At 36.1% G+C, this 22,092-nt stretch overlaps 2 protein-coding genes across 2 annotated transcripts in view; one reads left to right on the top strand and one right to left on the bottom strand.

Annotated features, from left to right (window-relative positions):
• Nucleotides 1-6,834, bottom strand: part of LOC129005622 (histone-lysine N-methyltransferase SETD1B-A-like) — a 49,977-nt gene extending 43,143 nt beyond the window's left edge. Inside the window, exons 1-2 of the mRNA XM_054434579.1 lie at nucleotides 6,761-6,834; nucleotides 6,130-6,491 (exon numbers count right to left, since the gene is read on the bottom strand). Of these exons, the coding sequence (XP_054290554.1) occupies nucleotides 6,130-6,489 (360 nt within the window). The 5' untranslated portion in view covers nucleotides 6,490-6,491; nucleotides 6,761-6,834. The remainder of the gene's footprint in view (nucleotides 1-6,129; nucleotides 6,492-6,760) is intronic.
• A 307-nt stretch (nucleotides 6,835-7,141) lies between these two features.
• On the top strand, nucleotides 7,142-15,478 carry LOC129005645 (cytochrome b-c1 complex subunit 6, mitochondrial-like). The gene is made up of 3 exons (XM_054434605.1): nucleotides 7,142-7,254; nucleotides 7,360-7,449; nucleotides 15,152-15,478. Exons 2-3 carry the CDS (start codon nucleotides 7,369-7,371, stop codon nucleotides 15,326-15,328), a joined length of 258 nt encoding a protein of 85 aa, XP_054290580.1. The 5' UTR covers nucleotides 7,142-7,254; nucleotides 7,360-7,368; the 3' UTR covers nucleotides 15,329-15,478.
• The last annotated feature ends 6,614 nt before the right edge of the window (nucleotides 15,479-22,092 follow it).

The raw sequence follows: 22,092 nt of genomic DNA, 5'->3' as shown, positions 1-22,092 counted from the left end.
TCTGGAGTCTGAACAAAAACAGTGTTCTCGGTCTTTCACAGCCTCAAACAGGAATGGTGTACGTCAGATAGGGATAGATGAGCTGTATGCAGACAGGAGAGCATCGGTGTTGGTTATTTGCCGCAGCATTCGGAACATGAAAATACCTACCAAAACCCTTTATACTACATGCTCAATATGTTGATGAAACCTGAGATTTTTATCAAGGAGTACTCCAAGGAACTTCCGTTTTGGGAGGGACTGATTATGGTTTTGTCTATCAGGACATTTAGAAGACTGTGATTTTCCTTGGGATCGTCTTTTAGAAATTTGAAATTGTAGAAGCTGGGTTTTCTCAGGATTCAGGGATAAATGATTCTCTTCGCACCATTGAAGAAGACAGTTTGATTCAACAAAAGCAATTTGTTCTAACACCTCCATACTGGGATTGAAGATAGTGAGGGAGGTGTCGTCGGAAATAAGCATATATTTGCCTTCTTCACACTAAATGGTAGGCTGTTTATCAAAATTATTATCTGAGGTAACTGTGGGGAGTTGCAATATGGGTAGGCCTAACTGAAACCCACTATTAACCCAAATCATGAAAATTATACTGAATAATAAAGGGAAATAATAAAAGTATGATAAATACGAAAGCCTTCTAAAACAAAACAATTGAAACAATGGTCTTGTGGTTGAAAGCCTATGTGGCACATGAATGCAAAATGGGCGAAAGAATTAGGCCTACATATAGAAACTGTGTGCCAAGATTTGACAAGAGGGAGGTAAAAGAAGCTCTGAGATAAACATGAATGACTCAACAACTTGGCTCTTAGCGAATTTCTAGGTAAGGGACCGCATTACTTTTTCGTTTTGTGGCCCACAGAGGCCAAAACACCATCCGTTCTAATTCATATACGGTGCACTCCCTACCTTGTTTTACTGAGAATCTCGGCTAACACGTAGGCCTACCTCGCTTAGATTTTGAGGTTAGGGATTATGGTACAACATTAGGAAATCAAATAGGCTACTTGTGAAATTATATGTTTTTACAATAAATAGTGAACAAAATTTGTCAAATGGAATTTTTACTTTTAATTTTAGTTTGACCTGAGCTATACTTGACACAATTATGTCAACATCTAAACATTGTAATGACAAAGACCGACAAAAGGCAATGGTTCCCTGTAACACCCTAGCGGAAATGCCACTGTTAAATTTTATACTCTACAAGCAGCTAGTTCAACTTTCCAACGGTTAACGGCCAACCTGGTACTGTCATTCCTATGTTAAAATAATGTATATATATATATATATTTATATATTATATATATATATTATATATATATATTATATATATAAAGCTAAAAAGGATCACAAACTTTTGAGAAAACTGTAACCCGTATATACCTACCAACCGCACACTTGATGAATGAAAGGTCTTGGTTCAAAACTTCACAAAAAATATGTGTTTTTCAATAAACCTTCTCCTAAGGTCAGATAAATTAAATGAAAGGATATCTTGTTTAAGGATTGTTTTTATTACGTTTAAAATATTGAAAATAAGTCAGCTGTTACGTTTGATTTTATTTATAATTTATTTGTCTACTTTTACCCATAGTTAACCTTTTATTCCCTTTACATTCTCTATGTTTACATTACAAACAAATTTATTTGTTTTGATTCTGCCACACAGCATAATGATAATACAAAAGAAATCTTCATTTAAATAAGCAATAAGTACGATTGAGCTTTGCCTCCATGATCCTTGGTAAGTGTAATGTTTCTATTTTTTATAGTCCTATAATCCCCTGCGATTAAAAAGAAATAGTAGGCCTAGCTATTTTTACTCAACTTATCAGGAACATACCTTGACATCGTAATTGTTGTTTTCCGACAGAAAATAAAATAGTATATATTTAACAACTTCGGAAAACCTAAGGGCTCAGATATGGGGCTCGGATAATAGGCACTGCATATATATGTGTGTGTCCGTTAGTATGATAACTTGAGTAAAAGCCATGCAATTATGTAATTTATGCAATTATGATGCAATTTGATACAATGATGTAGATCTATGTTTATTCAAACGAGTTCCTGAAGCAACATGATCGGACTATGAAACAGGGTTTTATAGGGTGAAAATTAGTTTTTCCCATTTTTACCCTCAAAACATGAAAATGCAATTTCTTTCCAAACTATTTCGTAGAGATTAAAAAAAAACTGATAGTTTAGTCCGTACATTGGGAAAGCGTTGTGTGCATAACGATTACAGAGAAGAAAAAAAACTGTTGATATTCCTATGTTATTCCAGTTGAGAATCAATTGAACAGTAGTTGTAGTTTGCTTGTTTATGAATATATTTTGATCAAATTTATTGTTTTCATACTTAACTATAAACATTAGGCCTACACTAAAAACACACTTTACTACTTTCCCTTTTGAGACAAAAAGTACTCATTAAACCTAATAGTGTTTAAAAAGAGAATTAATCTGACATTGTAAGGATAAATTTTATTCAAGAAAATCCCATCACGGCAAAATTGAAATTTGCTTAGTAAGAAGGTTTGCTGCTGCAGGGGTATCTTATATGGCAGTCATTCAGTAGTGTTGAGATTCTCTTCTGTAACTCCTAACCCTTACAGTACCGGTACAACATCAGTTCAGTTTTAAAACTTAACACCTTAGCTGCAGGCCACTCACCGGTGAGTGCTCTAGTTCCTTTCTGCCACGCTGAACGCTCGCAGGTGAGTGCCGGCATCGCCTACATACACCGGGAAGAACGTGTATTTTTAAGTCTGTGATTAGGTAGGAATGGGTGCTTTATTGTGGTGTAGGTTAGTAGTAAATTTCCCTGTAAAATCCCCTTCTGGTAAGTTTAGAAATAAACTTGTCCCGTCTTTCTCCCTCCAATTGGCAATACAATGAGACAGGCTAGTTCCAGACAGTGCTGCTATCACTGTGAGTGTTTCAGAAAACTACGTTGACTCTCTTCGTAACACAGCACATCACTGCACGTCATTTGCTATTCGTCAGACCAAAATATTTGATAGCCAAACGGGTTAGCTCAACACTGCGCCGGACCGGGGCTAGGCCTGCCATTTGGTGGGCCGCAGTGAACGTGTTAATAGGTTTAATTCTTACACGGATTTTAAAGTCAGCAAGGTGAATTATTACTATTACATTTGTGTAGCCTAAAAAAATATCAATGAAATTGTTAAAAGTGGGCAACAAAGAATGGATTTAACCTAATTCCCTGACAAAACTAAGCCAATCACCATTGGTCATGAACGCCAACAGACGTCACCCAGACAGTTTAAGTTACAGTAGGCCTATTGTCAACAATATTGGATTGTCATAGTCTATCAAGACAAAGTCATAAGTAATCGTTTGACCATAAATAACAATCTAGACTGGACTGACAATGTGGTTAAAACCATTAAAAGGGTGTTTGTCGCTGTTCATATTCGACTGAAGATAAAAAATACTATTATAAGTTCACGATAAACTTTTAGGCCTACTGATCAAATCTATAGTAACTGCCCATTCCAATTACAGTAACACTGGGTAGTTAATAATGTGACCGTTGCTTTGGTAACAAAATTGCAGCAAGCCCAAAATTACTGCAGGCCTATTTTATTTGTAAGGTCTTTATCGAAAGATGATCATGTCACGACGGAGGCTGTAGGCTGCCTTCAGTTGTGTACATTTGTTTTAAAAAAGCTTTAATTAGCCTCATGATGAGATTTTAATCTCAACATCGGTCGCCATAGACAAAAGGTCACTGACAGACGGATAAATTAAACCAGGGGTCTCCAACTTTTTTACTCAAGGGCCACATTGACAATTTTTGGAGGAAAGGGCTGGACCGTCAACATTTCAGTGTAGAAGGGGAGCCCTTCTCAAAATAACCCTCAAAGAGTTTTCTAATTAAGAGCTCATTGATGAAGTTTGTACATTTCTTGCTGATTTTTTGTTGCTATTTAACCTTTTAACTAAAATTCTGTAAGCTTTTGCAAATGATACTGTGATCAAACAAAATAACTGACCTACCCAACATAATTTTTTTAGGGAATATAAACGATGTTCCTCATATACTTTGTCATAAATAAATCATGATTACTGGATATCATCACAGAAATTTTGGTGATACCACAAGAGATGTTCACAGTGCAGTTGCGATTGCAGGAGACGATCGCGGTATCGCCGAGACTGCAAAAATGGTTGTGAGTGTTGCCGCGATCGCGAATGACAAGCGTGTTATCTCTGGGGCCGCAATATTTACTTACGGATGTTGCCGCAATAACAAATGCTGATTTATGTCATTACCGAGACTGCAACATTTACTTAAGGGTGTTGCCGCTACCGTGAGTGACGACCACGATATCGCCGAGTTGTCGCGATCGTGACTGACGATCACGATATCACCGAGTTGCCGCGAACGTGACGTACTATCACGCTTTCGCCGAGATGGGTGTTGCCACCACTTTGACAATCATCGATTTGGCCTATAACATACCAATTAAGTTATATAAAAATAATTATTTACCCGTAAGCCCTCCGAATAAAATCTATTCTCTTGCCGCATCTGGCCCGCGGGCCGTAGGTTGGAGACCCCTGAATTAAACCATTAAGCACCATGCCTTTAAAATCATTCAACATCAGAAAACAACAAAGGCCTATAAATCACTCATCCCACAATCAATCTCAGAATTCCAAATTATATCACACACAACTTGGTTTTTTTCACTAAAAAGTTGAAAGATAAAGACAGTCTTTATGAAAGATTTCATAAAGCTCTCTGGCTCATTCACTCTCAAAATTCCTCAGCAACGATACAAACTGTTAACTGTAGGCTATATAACTTGTGATAGGCTACACCAATTTAGTAAAAGCGCTCTTATACCGACTTTGGAACTCCCTAATTCACACTAACTAAGCTATTGTCTGAAATCCCGTTTCAGACTGATGGCAGCCAGACGAAACAAAAAGCCTGCAACGTCCATGTGATTACGGCGATGACTGACACTTGCGGCGAAAACGAAGTTGCAGTAATTACAGCATTTGACCCTTCAAGGGTTAAATCTGCCTATTTTTAATTACCTAGCCTACATATTTTGTCTGATGACTTTATGTTTTTGATGTTAAGTTAGGGCCTAATATGATTTTGCTGGGTATTTTTGTTGTACTGTAGCCTAAGTACAAACCTTGTTTTTGTCAATCCTGATGGGAATTGTTTGGAATAACCCCTTAACTTAAATAACAATCTTGATGCTTAAGTATTTTCAGGGAAACAAAAGAAAGTTGAATTCTAACGTAGCCTATAGGATATGTTAGCCTATTAATACAGTTAACACGTTCGCTGCTGACCGCTCGATGCCAGGACGGCGCCAGGAGCTGAACTGACGCTCGGCCGCTGCGTGACATTGCCGCCGATACACTGAATTACAGTAAAAACAACAGTACCGGTAGTTGTACTGGTTGGAAAAGTTCTGCAGTAAAACTGGCTTTGGACATAGTACTAAGTGATTCTGATAGATAGCAGCACTACCCAGGTTACAGTAGGTAAAGTAGTGTTGCTATCTAGCAGGAAAGAGATGAAACAAAGCCCTGTTCCAAACGACCCTGGTGGTAATTTAGGGAAACTATATTTTTTATTGTCAGAAGAGTAGGTCCCTACGTCCCCACGAGCTGCAAAGAAATATAGGACGCTTGTGACGAGCTGGCTTATCCATGGCAACATTAAACAACAATGAACGGTGACGTTCCCAGCTCCTGGCGCCGTGGCCCGGCTGACATTCCGAAACGTCCGTAGCAGCGAACGTGTTTACTTATATTTAAACTTAGGCTAATTCTCATGTTAATGAGTTATTGATTTTTCTAATTTGATGTAGGCCTATATGACACTAACATCAGGAGCCGCTGTAGAACTGATTTGCTTTGGAATTGGCAGTCATCACTCTTTATAGGTTAGGATAACTAGGGTGAACTAAGTTAATGATTGGATTTGGATACTCCGGTAAAGCATGTTTGTAAGATTAAATATAGCGTTTTACAAGAAGAACAGCTTGAGTTATTAAATAATAAGGCCAAGTAGGCCACCTTAACTTAATAGATTGTTATTGAATTCATATCCCAATCTGATATTACCTTGAATCGTGGTACTGGAAGATCTAGAGGTTCTAATCTTGTCCATATCCTAGTGAGATGCGATCTTGGGTCTCTAACTTGTACAGGAGGGCAGGTCGGATCATTCGGTACAACTCCATCATATCGATAAACCTTCGCAGCACCCTTGACCAAAAATGGGTCTGACAACATCTTGTAGTTCCTCGGCTTACTATGATGATGATGGTGAGACGTAGTAGAGGATGACGAGGACGAGGATGAATGGTGTTCACGATGATGATGGTGATGATGGTGACTACCATGACCATGGTGACTATGGCTTCTGTGTTTGCTGTGATGATGATGGTGCTGATGTTGATGGTCCATCGTTGTTCCATTCATGACTGGAATCAGATAAGTCAATCTTAATTAAAATCGTAAATTATCAAGTCGGTTACAGATTACAGTTTATTTATTGATTTCTTTTTATATAAAAGTAAAGTAGGACCTAACGAAAAGCTTAGTGATTCCAACAACACATCGAACAGGTTATGTTGCTGTTTTGTTTTACTATGTTGAGGATTATCGCTGAAGAGTCTACCCAATATGATGACTAATTTTAAAAAGCAATTGAAAAACGCATCATTCCGATGGTGCGTTCCCTGCTAATTACCTGTTTAACTAATCCTAAACTATATACATTTGGTGGTCTTCTTGGCTCCATTATTTGTTTCTGTTTCCATGACGGGAGCCTAGATAACTACGTCGATAGAATGATGTCATAAAACTGAGTAAATCATTTTTAAACACCTTAAAAAGTTTAATTTAAATATTGTTTTAAAATAAACAATTTTTATTAATATTGTTTATCGCTAACACTTGCAAAATATTAAAGATTAAAAATTTAAAGTGAAATATAATTTCTTGTTGTGATTTTGTTTTGACCTCTCAGTAGAGATCATATGTTGGTATAAAACGAATATTTCTATTGGTTTCCTTTGTTCGAAAAAAAATAATGCATCCAATCAAGTGACCTGTTAGTATTGCATGTCGACTTTTTTCTTCTAACTTATTTTCTACATCGGTCACTCGAAATTGCTTCTGCTAGCTAAACTGGTGTTAGGTGTTGTCTGTTATCCAAATTAGAAAACCAACACTGATAAAATTGTAAGTAGGTTAAACGGTTAAACTTAGTTCCCTGGTGATACTTTTTAATGCTATTTGTTTTAAAGTGTTATATTTAATTCCAACTTAACTTACGTCATTTTACAGATTAACACTATGTCACTGCTGAGAAGATTTTTCCCTACTGTTCGAGCCCAAGAGGACGAAGAACTAGTCGATCCTCAAGTTGTTATAAGGGTAAATTAATTTCTGTATAGTTATATCATAATAAAATATTTTTATAAATAAGTTAAGTTTTGTACAAGTGGACTCATGCTAAATATGTTATTGTTTAGTATTTAGTATACTGGTATCTTTAGGGTAATGGTAAGTTAATAGGCAGAATAGGTTTAACCTATGAAGCTTAAGTTATATTAGGATTTGCATTTAAATACAATCTGGGAAGTTATTGATTTAGTTTAGGGTGTCCGGTGTCCAAACGAATTTTTAGAGTAATAATTTTGTTATCATTATTTGGCCCATTTGAACACTTTTCCTTTGGCACTTTTGAGGATGAAACGCCCATTTCGCCCTGAAAATTAACTACCTAACAGGAAAAAAAAAATTTTGGAGCTTATGCATAGGGCCTAACTAATGTTCTTAACCCTCTTAACGCCAGTTATTTCCTAACCCTCCGAATGTTAAGTGTTTCTAAAGCGACGCATAACACTGCTGTGATGTAAAGTGGCTGATTAAACGTCACAAAGCAGGTCTTTTTTTACCTGATTTATAGTCTACTGTCACATTTCTTTTGGGCTATGAGGAGAGCAGTATAGACAGTGTCCAAATAATTGTAGGCACATTAATGAAAGGGAGGTAAGTTTAACTTAAATCATTTTTTTATTTTTGGTAAATGTTCTTCAGATGTTGCTTTCTCCTTGAAACCATTCCATCCTAGCACTGGGATCTCACTAGAGTGTGCATTTAATAACCACAGAATATCTTTGCAAATGACAAAATAACGTTGATAGCAATTAAGGATAGAATGTCAAGATCTTTGATATGTCCACAGTTTTTAAACCAGCATCTGGATTCTTAAAACAAATTCTTGGAGTTATGTTGACTCAGCACATACTTACCAATTGTAGTGCCGTCAGCTTCCCTAAACATTTCACGTCCACCTCTTCTCCAGCCTTCACGTCCACCAACAGCTATAACTTAATTACAGCGTTCTAAAGTTAGAAATTTGGCAAAATATTAAAAACAGATGATTTTTTATTGTAAAATAAAATTGAATATTTTCGTATACATATGTTTAAGTCCTAGAAATAAAATATTAAGTAAACATATAACGCCAAAAACTGAGATATAGGCGAAACAGGTCTAAACATTTCATGAAACCAAGAGGTTGCTTGAGATGTACTGGTGGACCAATAACTCCTTATCATTGGTTTTCTAATAATTCCCATGATAAAAATCACTGCCTGTAAAAAGCCTTTCATTTCAGCCAGATTTACTAGCTTCCATTTGCGAGCGCTTGAGTGAGGTGACATATAAATATTATATACAAATAATATATAGGGCCTATACAAGCAAAATTATATAGGTACTGATTTGTTCTCAACACAAATGTGTTCAGCAGGCCTACGGTAAAAAATAAATTAGAAATATTCAATAGGCTTGGCATCTGAATTTAGCACATGTTTTGTTCCGGGAATCTTATGGTAGGTGAAATTGTGATGGTAACCAGGATCATTACCATCATCAACTTAAGTCCATTACTATCAAGTTTTCAGTAAGCGCGGGCTCTTGAGGATTCTCATTTGGAGGAATTTCATTTACCATAACTTGGTTGGCTATGTTAGGGTCAAATAGGCCTTGAATAACATTATTTATAATAATATATCAGCATTGTTTTCGTTGGGGGCGTAGTTTTACAAGACCCAACAGATAGAAGCATTAAACAAAACTGCTAGCAGGCCCTCACTATTTCCTAAAATTGAAGGAAAAAGCAGGGGCAAAAATCCTGAATATACCATAAACAAATTTCACAAAAAAGGCCTTAAGCACAATTTTGAGGTTAAGTTCTTTCCACAATGCTTCACTACAACAATGATTATTATTATTCTATTCCATTTCACCAAGTCCAAAAAAACCCACATTTTACTCTAAATTTGATACATTCCCCTCCATTGATAAAATAGTCAGATCTGAAAACGAATCATACTGGATTTAAGTATAAAACTAGCACAATAAGCGGCAATCGGATGCAACGTTCCCTGTGCGTGAGTGAGCTCACACTGAAGCAAGATTGTTGGCATGGGAGGAGGGCGACATTTCCTGCCGCGTCCCAGCTGTGCTGGTACTGCGGGGCGAGAATTCCCACATTACACGTTTTTTAACGTATTAAGAAGAATTTCCCCTCTGCCAATTTTTGGCTGATGCAGTTTTCACCTTGATACAGTCAGGTTTCAAAAAAAAATTGTAAAGTGCCGAAAATGACAGATTTTTGGTTAAACCAAGACAAAATTTGTTTCCAAAATGGTTATTTATATTAAAGTACCAGTATATTAAATAAACTAACTAGGCTGGTGAAGGTTCCAAAGGTTTTAAGTGTGAATTACGACAGCCTTCTGACATCTAAAGTGCCAGAGGAAACCACTTTAGTTGAGTACGCACATTAATAGTATTAATGATGCAGTCCTCATTTCTGCACACAACGTTGAGCTGACCCAACTGAAGCTTAACCATGTCATGCATGTTGAAACCATCGTTCCGTTACAAGCGGGGAACATAGTTGTCCAAACCACACGAACCGCCAAGTACCTGGCAGTAAAGTAACCAAGGCCGAAACGAACCATCCATCCACTTCTGGTTCACATCAATCTCAAAGGCTTTATGGCAAACACGTTGTTAAAACCATAAAACATCGTAAACAGGCCTAAGGCCACTACAACCAACACGCCATGCGTGCCGGCCGGGACGTGCTCAACTAGCACAACTAATCTTAGTAGTCACTGACTACTACTAATAAATTCGTATGATGAGATTAAATTGTTTTGGGCTTACTAAAAATGGATTAAAAATACACTGGCCTCGTAATATTTAATCGTTACGTTATGGGTTGGGTTTAACACACCATCATGATCAAGTCAACGTAGCCTAAGTCCATTGGTTTAACAGGAGTGAAAATATAAAATCTAGTAAAACCGATTTTAAAAACTAGTATTTTACACCCTGGCAATAGTTAACTCGGTTTACCTTAAATCTAATGGAATATAAGACTTACAATTTTACTCGAAGTATCACGCGAGCTAACTATTACTTCACCAATGAACTATTACGACGATCTCGGTACTCTACTTTAGTACGTAAGAGCTCTCGAGTGTTCGTAGTCGTGGCTGGTGAGGAACTCTCCTGTCTCGTGGCTGGTGAGGAACTCTCCTATCTCGTGGCTGGTGAGGAACTCTCCTAACTCGTGGCTGGTGAGGAACTCTCCTATCTCGTGGCTGGTGAGGAACTCTCCTAACTCGTGGCTGGTGAGGAACTCTCCTAACTCATGGCTGGTGAGGAACTAACTTTCTTGCTTGCCGTCTGAGGGTTCCTCGGTTCATCCCTCTCGCTCCCCTCTCTAGCAAAGTAGGGGGCTCAGCTGATCCGGAACGTTTGCTTGCTGTTTGCTAACCCGAAAAAGAGCTAGCCGGCTGCCGTCGTCTGCAGCCGCTAAATCGTCAGTCGCTCGAGCTTGTTGTTGTCGTCGTCGTCGACTGTAGGTTATGTTGTGTTTGTTTCACACGACAATGAGTTTTAACTTCAAGTTGTCGGTTTATATTATTCACTCCGCATTTCCTCACGTCTTTGTGACGGATTATTGGCCTAAGGCCATGATCTGCGGGTTTACTAAGTGTAGAAAGTTTCTTCGAAGTACCAAGCCGGGTTGAGCCCTAGCTTGCGAAACACATCGCTGGTGAGTCAATAAGCTATAAAACACTGTATAAGGTTTATGCCACGCTCATACAGTACTAATAACTCTCGTTCTACACTTATTTAATACCAAACACAACAGTGTATCATGCCTATACTTTACTGAAGATGTTATAACTAAGGTTAGCCTTCTAACCTATAACCTTAGTTAGGGCTGGTAGGCTATGCCTAGGGATAGGCTAGACATAGGAATAGGCTAGTTTGACCCCCCCTCAAAATAGGCACGTTACAGTTTAATGAATAAACTATCTATATTCAACTGAAAAAAAAATATATTTTATGAAAGAAACAAAACAAAAAAAAAAAATTTAAAACTTAATAGGCTAATATAATTACTGCACACGGCTTGAAAATTTTTAGTTTCTCATTTTAAATTGTACAAATTTAAATTAAAACTAAGGATAAAATAAACAAACATCTTTATAAATGTTTTGTAATTGTTGCTATTTATATAATATGGTAATATTAAATTCAATGTTATATTTATTATATTTATTTATTATATTATGTTATATTTATTTATATTTATCCATATTTATAGTTATATGGATAAGAGAGAAAAAGTAATTGGCATTTTTCTTGATTTAACAAGGGCATTTGATAGTGTATCGCATGAAAATCTTATCGACACTTTATCAAAATTAGGTATTCATGACAAAGAATTAAATTGGTTTAAATCCTACCTATTTCTTAGGCAACAATATGTTGAGATAGAACATTATAAATCAGATTTCTCAAGTAAATATAATTACATCCAAAAGTTTAATTCACAGATGCAGATGGTCCGCCATGGAGTTCCGCAGGGGTCGGTGTTGGGGCCCCTCTTGTTCCTAATATACTTGAGGGGTCTGCCGGACTTGATGCCTGTGGGCGGGGCGGCCTGTTTGTATGCTGATGATACTAATATTACCATTTGTGGAAATTCAAAAGAAAGTATTGAGGCATCATCATTGGCCAGTCTCTCCATCATAAAAAAATTCTTAGATAGCAAAAACCTTCTTTTAAACCCTGAAAAATCTAATTTTGTATCATTTTCTACAAAACAAAACAAAAACAAATTAAATCCAGACATAATCTTAGAAGATTATAAATTACAACAGGTAGAACATACAAAATTTCTTGGTTTAATAATTGATAAAAATCTAGCCTGGGACAAACATGTTGATCATGTTATCAAAAAAATGTCTTCAGGAGTATCTGCTTTAAGACAAATGTATAAAGTTTGCAGCTTAAAAACATTAATATCAATATATTATGCCTTAGTTCATTCTAATTTAGCTTATGGAATCAGTATATATGGAGCAACTACATCAAAAAACTTAAAACGGATTTTATCGTACCAGAAAAGGGCAATTAGGGCAATGTTTAATTTGAAAAGGAAAGATTCGGTAAAACATATTTTTACCGATCTTGGAATACTAACTGTTCATGGACTATATATCTTGGAAACTATTATTTATGCAAAAAATATTACAAAAACTCAGGTATCAAACAAAATTAGTCATAATTATAACACTCGTTCTCAATCTCACATTGATAGACACAATCTAGAATTTTATAAAAAGAAAACAAAATTCGCAGGAAATAAATTTATGTCCCATCTTCCAAAAATACTTCTAAATGAAAATGATACAAAAAAGTTTAAAAATTGTCTGAAACAGTATTTGATTAAAATTTCCCCTTATTCTCTTGAAGAGTTTTGGGAGAACAAATAAAATAAATATTCTGTCTTATTTTTAGTTCTTAAATGTAAAACATTTTATTTTGTAATATCTGACTCTATTCCTGTACAATTGTACTTACATGAATAAAGGATATTTTGATTTGATTTGATTTATTTGTATCAAACCGAATCATTATTGATATATTTATATTAATCCAATATTATATCGCAGGTTCTCTGCGACTTTGTTTCTCTTTATTTTAACTAATTTAAGCCATTTTGAGCACTTAGGTAAGGTTAGTTGTACAGATTATTATTTCAGATTTTCAGCACTTGTTTTTATTATAGACGTTTTACCCAAAATTATTGCCAGGGAAAAAATGTTCAAAATGGGCCAAATGATGAAGTAAATTGTTTTTTTTTTCTTCCAGCCATGTAGTTTTGGTACAAAGTTACTAACTATGAATCACTTAGTTAGTGACTTCCCTATTTATGCTTCTTCATGGAATATTCTGCATGGACTGAGTTAGGTCAGATTGCAATAACTTTACGCCTTTATTTATTTATTACCAACGGTCCAAACGAACCAATTCACAATTATGACATAATCACAATTCATTAATCAAGATGACTACAACCAAGGGTCAAGCCAAACATGCAACTGGACTTTCACTGGCCTTGGATGTAGAATTGTGACATATCTTTTCCTTTTGTACTGATTGTAGATGATACAGTATTCCTATAGTTGAATTTCAAATATTTATACTTATTTCTGGTGGCTAGTTGAATCAGCATACACACTCCTGCTAATTTTTTATAGGCCTGGCCTACACAATAACTTAACCACGACTCAATGTATTTCTGCCTTTCTGCAGGGGTTCTTTTTAATTGAATACGATTTTATTTTGGTTTAGAGATGCAAATCAAATTAAATAAACTTTATTTTGTCTAGAAATGTCTGCATAATATCCAGGCCCGGACTGGGTAGCTCAGTGGTTATAGTGCTCGCAAGTAATCGAAATGTCGCCGTTTCGATCCTGAGATAAGTGTGAAGCTTTTTGATAGTTTGAAACTGGACCCAGCTGTCCTTGATCATTTGGCTTTTAATACAAATGGTCCTGACTAATGAAACATCTGGTCTTAGTCTGTAACAAAGCTTCACACTCCAGTCTACACTCATCCTTCAGTCATATTTGGGTTAAAATACGCACATAGGTGGCGCCCCCATCTCATATGAATATGAATATCCTGCTGGTTGTATCGTAAACTCTAGGAATACGTGTTATAAACTCTAACACACACACACACACCTAGACTAGTAATGCGTGTTCAGTGATTTGTTAGTAAATATGTGTAAAATAAGACAACCTTTATATGAAGTGATGTTCCCGTTGTAGTGATGCCTGAAAATGGTTCCTTATGAACTGAGCTACCACTGCAACCATATAGGATTACTAATAATAATGTATTCAAACCACTTAAAGTATAACTCGATAATTCGGAGGCTACACACTTTGCAAAAATATAATTTTTAGTATTCTTACCTTATCACAAATAAATCAACCTCTGTTAACAAAATCCAGCACCATAAATTAAAACACATATGCATTAAATGCTACCACATAATAAACAGTGTGGTTTCTATGTCAACATCAGTGAAACCTGTATTTATCTTGATGTCCTAATTAAAGAGGATATTTTTCATTTGTACCTAACTGTTGCTTGAAAATCTGTTTTATCATGAAATTGGTCTAATTTTGAGTTGTGTTGATTAACCTTTTCGTTCTAAAACAGTATTACAAATTAAACTCAATAAAATCACTGTAAAAGGCTGTTTTTTTACAAACATAGCACATCCTCTAGAGACATTAAGAGGTCTCACCTGATAGTCCGGATATTTCATTAATCCAAATTCTGACCATTTTAAATTATTGGAAGTCCATTGTAACTAGGTAATGTGTGTCACGACTGGATGGATGTTGCGTCTAGACTGCCGGTCAACGTGGTCGATCGGTGCTGTGACGTCACTTCTCTGTTGTTGACACATCATCCCTATACCGTTCTTACCATTTTTTAGTCTTTCACTTGTTATAAATAAATGTACCTTTTTGATGTATCTATGTTCATGTTTGTGTATATTAAAATGTACAATGTGTGTATCGATGACCTTCTGATGACTTTGTGAAGTCAAAACTAGTTGCGTATTGCAACAATTTGGATTACTAAGAAGCAGCTGTATTTACACCAACATAAATTAGTTTTTACCAAATACACTTATTTTATGATTTATTTAAAACTTGTCCATACTTTCAGGAAAATTGTAATGAAGCTGACAAGCACACTAAAGAACTGAGAATCAGGCTGGAGGAATGCAACAATAGAGTCAACAGCAAATCACAAACAGCGGAGACCTGCACAGAAGAACTTTTTGACTATCTTCATGCTCTAGATCACTGTGTCACCAACAAGTTGTTTTCTCAGCTCAAGTGAAATGTAGACAATTTATAATAGAACAACTCGTGTATAGTAATTTAGAACTATTTCGCAATCTTATTTTTTTTTTTCGATCATGCCGAATATTATTTAATTTTATTGTCATATGGAAACTGCCAAATATGTAAAAATAAATTGTTTATGTTACAAAAATCTGAGATTTATCTTAAAATTAGAAACCTTTAGGTTTGTCTATAGTGGGGATTTAGCAGCTATACAAGTACCGGTAAACAAATAGTTTGGTTTGGTATTTATTTATTTATGGACGAAAAACTCCATTTTCATATACATACAATGATGGCAAAACGTTACATTCAGGATTACATAATACATGTCATACATAACATGAATATGACCAGACTAAAAATAACCTAATAAATAAGAATGTATCAAAAATATATCAATATATAACAACAATATTTAACAATAAAACATGGGGAACAACAAATTTGGTAAATAGCCAACAAAGATAAAGAATAAATAAAACAAGTAACAGTAAAATAAATCACTTAAACAACAACTACAATGATAAAGAAACAAAAAAAAGTAACAGTATAATAATCTCAACAGCAGCTAAGTATAGAAACTCTTCAGCCCATTTCTAAAGACTTCATCAGACTCAGATTAAGATTCTCTTTATCAGATTCAGTATTGAATTTGATTTTAAGGTCAGCCCTTATCAATCCACGATTTTGGCCCTGAATCTTCCAGATTAAATGAAATTATCTTAACATGAAAAAAAAAACCCTACCACAGGGAACATGCAGACCATGGAAGTTGTCAGCTTTATTTTCTTATACCATGGGATGGAGCATTGCTCGGTGGTATTTAATTAATTTAGGAGGTTAAAAATATAAAGCATACATATTACTTTTTCCAGCAGATTTAGTTTTTCATTGTAACCAATGACATTATAAAGTACTGTCTGAAATATTTAATAATGACAAAATGTTATCATAAAGGTTAGTTTTGTTTAAGGAAAGGCTCTAGGCCAGGATTTTAAATGGTAGAAAAAGGAGGATAGCAGCTAGCTTACCTTGAAAGTGTGGGTAGGCCATAGAACAAGTAGAAAAATATTTTTCTACTTGTTCTATGGCCTACCCACACTTTCAAGGTAAGCTAGCTGCTATCCTCCTTTTTCTACCATTTAAAATGTTATCATACTCAAGTATTGGTGCTATGTAGGCTTACAACATTTATTCACAAATTTCTCGTCTAAAGTAAAAGCCATTGTAAATTAACTTCCATTACTTTCACTGTAAAAATTTAATATCAGAATTTAAAACAGCATACCAATAGAAATATTGTGCGAAATGACTGTCTCATATGTTTCTAGTTTATCTCTACATCCGAGGCAATGTGTTGTTTGTTGTTTCTGAACATTTGATTTTTTCCAAGATGAGTTGTTTGCCCAACGCTCAACCCCCATATGACTTAGTAATAGTAGTAGTAATGTACCCATGACCGGTTATGGGTTGTCTGACATTGGCCTACCAGTACCAAGTACCACATCAGCCGAAGAAAACCCCTCGCTTACCCTTTTGTTTCCACAACCACGGGATTGGCAATACACTGTTTCCACTAATTAACAGTAGTTAGTGGAACGTGGAACCCTGTTGGTAAGTTATCAACAGGGTAATACCTGAAAACCATCCTGAAGGGAAGATCAAGAGCTAGATGGTGGTATCAGGTCCAGCAAGATATGAGGCTCTTGGGAATTAAAGAAGAAGATGCTGAGAACAGAGACAGATGGGGCGCTGTATTGCTGAGGCCAAGTACCAACTGGGGTACAAATTGTCATGGCTGTAAGTAGTAGTATGTATATTTCTACCTGCCAATAAGTAGTGTTAAAACAATAAGTTATTTAAAAGTAAAACTTAAATATAAATCTGAAACTATTATTAATTACTCATGACCAGTGATTCCTGATAGGAAGTGTTCTATCTAATAATATATGTCCCTATTGGCACTAGTACCTGTAAAATCACTCAGCTATATTAGTGAAAACATAATTTCCTTGTGATATTTAATGTTGTTTAACTTTGCTATGTTTTGATGTAAAGAATAAAATTTAATTAGTTTAATTTAGTTTTGTAGCACTTTAATACATTTATTTTGAGGAGACATAAGACCATATCTTCTGACTTATATCTCGTACCAGTCTACCATGCGGTATTCCACCATTTTAAGTGATATTATTGAACAGCCTGATAAGTCTGACGTGCCAACATTCTACAGCCAATATATCCATTAATGTGCCATATTCTTCATTAAAATTCCAAGATCATCATCATTCCTATAACACCCCAGCAATATGTTCATACATATGTCCTTATTGTATGATGGGAGGAATAAAAAGCACACAGTTTCTTTATCCTGGGTGTTAAAGTGATCTACACTCTCCCTCTGAACTTCTGACACCTGGCATTGAAAAAGGCTGCTATAATTAATTAACATCCAAGTTTAAGTGCGCTGTCAGTTGTAAACGACTGCAAACACGCTGTCAGTTGTGTTGGTCAGTTGTAAACGAGGTGGCTGGCCGACCAAGTGCCAAAGCGCCGTTTCCGGTTGAGGCGTTTGTTGTTAACTCTGACACTGCCGCCCCCCCAGAAACAAAACACATTTGTAACACATTTAATAATTTTTTCTCTTCTGTGGGATCTGAGTTGGCAATGGGTATCACGGCTTCGGGACGTCCGGAGGTGGATGACGCCGACCACGCGGTTGATTCTGTATTTGAGATGGTGCCTGTCAATGAGCCCCAGCTTTCCAATTTAATAAATAGTATCAAGGGAGGTTCAGCTCCAGGCTGGGACGACATTCCAGTCAGAATTATTAAAGAAAATGCAAGCCTACATATTCCAATTCGGCACTTAATAAACACAAGTATACGCACTGGGAACTTTCCTGATATTTTCAAATTAGCTAAGGTTATCCCGATACACAAATCTGGGCAAAAATCTGTTATAAATAACTACAGACCCATTTCATTGTTACCTGTGATAAGTAAAATTCTAGAGAAATGGGTAAAAATTCAGCTCTTAAACTATCTGGAGAGAGAGAATATTATTACAGAAAATCAATACGGCTTCCGAAAAGGATTAAACACATCGGATGCACTCTTTGATCTCACAACATTTATTACCCAAGAAATCAGTAAAAAAAATAAAGTTATGATAACATTCCTGGATCTTGCTAAAGCGTTTGATTCTATCGATAGGAATTTATTACTCAGAAAGCTAAACTTACTAGGTGTCAAAGATACTTCCTTAACTTGGTTTGAAAACTATTTTTACAGTCGAAAACAGTTTGTAGCAATACGTGGAGTCAACGGTGACAACACAGACATTAACTATGGAGTCGTCCAAGGAAGCACGCTTGGCCCTCTTTTATTTTTAATATACATTAACAATATCTCAAATCTGTCAATTAAAGGTAAGGTGTTCCTGTTTGCTGACGATACGGCTCTAGTCTCCTCCGGGCCTAATTGGGACGCCGTATATGACAGGGCGTCCTCCGACTTGGGCAAGCTCAAACTATGGTTTGACCACAACATACTATCCTTAAATGTGTCCAAGACCAAATGTCTGCCCATTTACTTTAGATGCGACAGTGGTCCGGGCCATAGAGTACTCAGGTTGCACGGCTGCGGGGGTCCATGGACAGCGCCATGCCATTGTGAAATCATTGAGCAAGTCGAAAATTACAAATACCTTGGGGTCATAATTGACTACAAACTTAGCTGGGCTCCGCATATTGATTACCTCAACAACAGATTAAGAAAAATGATCTTCGCTTTTTCACAGCTTGGTTGTGTGCTGTCTGTGGACCATTGCAGGTGTGTATACTTTGCGTATGTCCAGTCACTGTTACAGTACGGGATACTTGCGTGGGGGGCTGCGTCTGCCTCTGTCCTGGCTCCTCTTGCTGTTACCCAGAAATCCATAATCAAACACATACTAAAAAAAGACCAAAGATACCCCACCTACCTACTTTTTCAAAATTTTCCAGTCCTTAACATCAGGAAACTATTTCTAAAAACAGTTATAACCTTTTCAAAAAATAACAAAAGCAAAATTTTCTCCGATTCGCTACATTCTTATGACACTAGATCTAGAACACATATAGGCATCTCCGTTCCCAAATTGAACAATAAAGCACAGCTACTTACCCCTCACTATCTAGCCCACATTATACGCACTAATCTCCCCATACAGATAAGAGAATGGGAGGGAGACAGTGTCACGGTTTTCAGCAGAAAGATCGGGCGCTGGCTTCTCGGTCTGAGCGATGATGCTGCCGAAGACCTCATCAGATCCCAGTACAGAACATAATGAAAGTCGATGACGATTCTAAAACTAAATTAGGCTAATAAACCAAACTACTTCAGTACTGGCACCCTCATTCAAGTACTTCAAATATTGTTCATGTTCAGTCTTTTTTTTTTGCCAACAATATGGAAAAAAAAATACTTCTTTTTATTTAAGTAATTATTTGTTTATTTTGTTATCTTGCCTGTGAAGTGGTGAGCGACGGAGAAGACTCTCCCCACACGCAGATGTACAGTCTTTGTGGGGATTTTTTTTCCTTTGTACTTTGCTTTACAGCCACGATTGTAATTTTTGTAATTTGTAATTTTGGAAATAAATATATTCTTATTCTTATTCTTATTCTGTTTAATTGAAAACCCAGCACTTTAAATTCAACAAGTGATAGGATAGGAAACACCTAGCTACTATCTGCCAAAAGTAAAAATAGTACGTTTAAAAAAGTGCACAGTCTAGTGGGACTCCAGTCGGGAACTATTGGCATATAGGTAAATTTCATTGGGCACATGGGCTCAATGCACTAACTAGCAACCAACCCCAATATGACCAGGTGTATTTCCTGCCAGTGGCTCGCTTTCTTAGTGAAGTATAGTATGGTGTTATACACTGACAAGATAATATTCCTTATAACACAAAACTAATGGAAAAGTACAGGGATGGAGTGTTCCAAGGCGGATATTTACAGTATCATTGCATTTCTCGTTTGGAGGAAAACAAATTCATATGCCTGGGGGCATATTCTTTATAAGAAACCCATTTGGTCTGTTAAGCGATTTTTAAAACGGTTTTAATATTTTTTTAATAAAAAATTAATTTAAAACAAATGTATAAATAAATATACAAATGTATCTTCTTTCAACATTATAAGGTTATATATAGTAGGAAGCTCCTGGATATTCCATAGGACATCTCAAGAATAGGATAGTTTTACAAAGAAGGTAACACCGTGATAGTTGAATCGATAACAACAGATAGTACAATCTATAAAAAAAATCTGTGAATTATTGCATAAACTAAAATGAAAATGATGTTTTTGTTAATTGTATATAGAAACAGTTTGTAATTTTGTGAAACATTGTAAAATTGTGGAGTTTGTCCACCTGGTCCACTATTCGGTCTAATCCATGGCAGGATAAATGAAAAGTCCTGAAGATAAAAATTTGGGTCCCAAGGACATTCTATGGTCATCCTACATGAGATCATATGTGACATCCCTATAGGATGTCCGGTAGATCTTTATTTTTATAACCCATTACAACTACAAGTTTAGAGATGTCCCGTGGGTATCCCATATGGGATGTCATCGAAATGAATCGGTACCACGTAAGCCCTTTTGAATGCATCAGGAAAGATACCAGTGTCCATTGAGGCATTAAATATGTCACAGATTGGTGAAGCCAGTAAACACCTGTTGTGTTTCAATACCTTTGGAGGTATGCCATCAGGACCCCAACCTTTAGTGTCATCGAGCTTTTCAAGTTTCTCAAAGATTTCACGTGGGCTAAACCTTAAAGTTTGGGAGTCTCCAAGGTGACCAAAGGTTGACATATCAAATGATTCCGTTGGCTTTGTAACAACTGAAGAAAAGAAATTCTTACAGAGGTTGCACATGTCATCAGCTTCAGTTGCGATGGAACTATTGTAGACAAGACGGGATGGTATTGTGGAAGACTTTTTTAGAGTGAATACGTGACTCCAGAAATAACGGAGATTCCCAGGGATACCGTGCTCAATTGTTCTTAAGTACTTCTGATGTTCGCTGAATGCCAGACTCTTGCACGAAGCCGTAGCATTTGCAAAGGATTGGTAGTTGTAAGCTACCATTAGTCTAATTTGGGATATTTAGTGGAGGAACCTATTTTCCAATCATAGTCCAATACATCCGCCACGCCACATTAAAATGTAAATAGTGTAAATATGCTATTGACAACTCTGAAGAGTTTGACTCAAATACATCAGGGTGTTTATAAAAAAGAATTCCGGGATTTTAAACGGTTTTGTCGTTGCTCGGGGACTATTCAATATAGGTCTAAAATTAAATGATTTAGACGTCAAATTGAAGGGGAAATAAAAATTCTTCTCATACTTCGATACAATTCGGAATAATTTAATAAAATTGATAATATTCATCATCAATCTTAAATGAGTGTAAAACTGGCTAATTCTGTACACTCTTAGGGTGATCGCGGGTTTATCTGATGTCCTAACTGAATCTTTTAGGCACAAAGACTCTATCTTTTAAAGTGCTGATTTAGGTATGTTCAACTGAAGACTTCGTCGGGCAATCGATTTTTTTGGGACTTCTGATGCAGAATTGTCGGATTTCTTCGACTATGTCATAGCTTGTTTTTAGCCAGTCAGGTTAATGTCTTTTCAAAACACTACGGTGTCGCAAAACTCATTTAACCAGCGTCAAATTTGTTTATCATCAAG

The sequence above is a fragment of the Macrosteles quadrilineatus genome, unplaced genomic scaffold (assembly GCF_028750875.1).
Source record: "Macrosteles quadrilineatus isolate MER2022 unplaced genomic scaffold, UCM_ALF_1.0 Scaffold_28__1_contigs__length_1566739, whole genome shotgun sequence".
Classification (NCBI taxonomy): Eukaryota; Metazoa; Arthropoda; class Insecta; order Hemiptera; family Cicadellidae; genus Macrosteles; species Macrosteles quadrilineatus.
Note: the sequence above shows the minus strand (reverse complement) of the source record. Positions and strands in the feature narration are given on the sequence as shown.

Excerpts from the sequence above, each read along its gene's own strand:
- LOC129005645 (XM_054434605.1), top strand. The coding sequence starts at position 7,369 with ATGTCACTGCTGAGAAGATTTTTCCCTACTGTTCGAGCCCAAGAGGAC. Across the intron at positions 7,450-15,151 it reads ATCCTCAAGTTGTTATAAGG|GAAAATTGTAATGAAGCTGA; the intron begins GTAAATTAATTT and ends CCATACTTTCAG.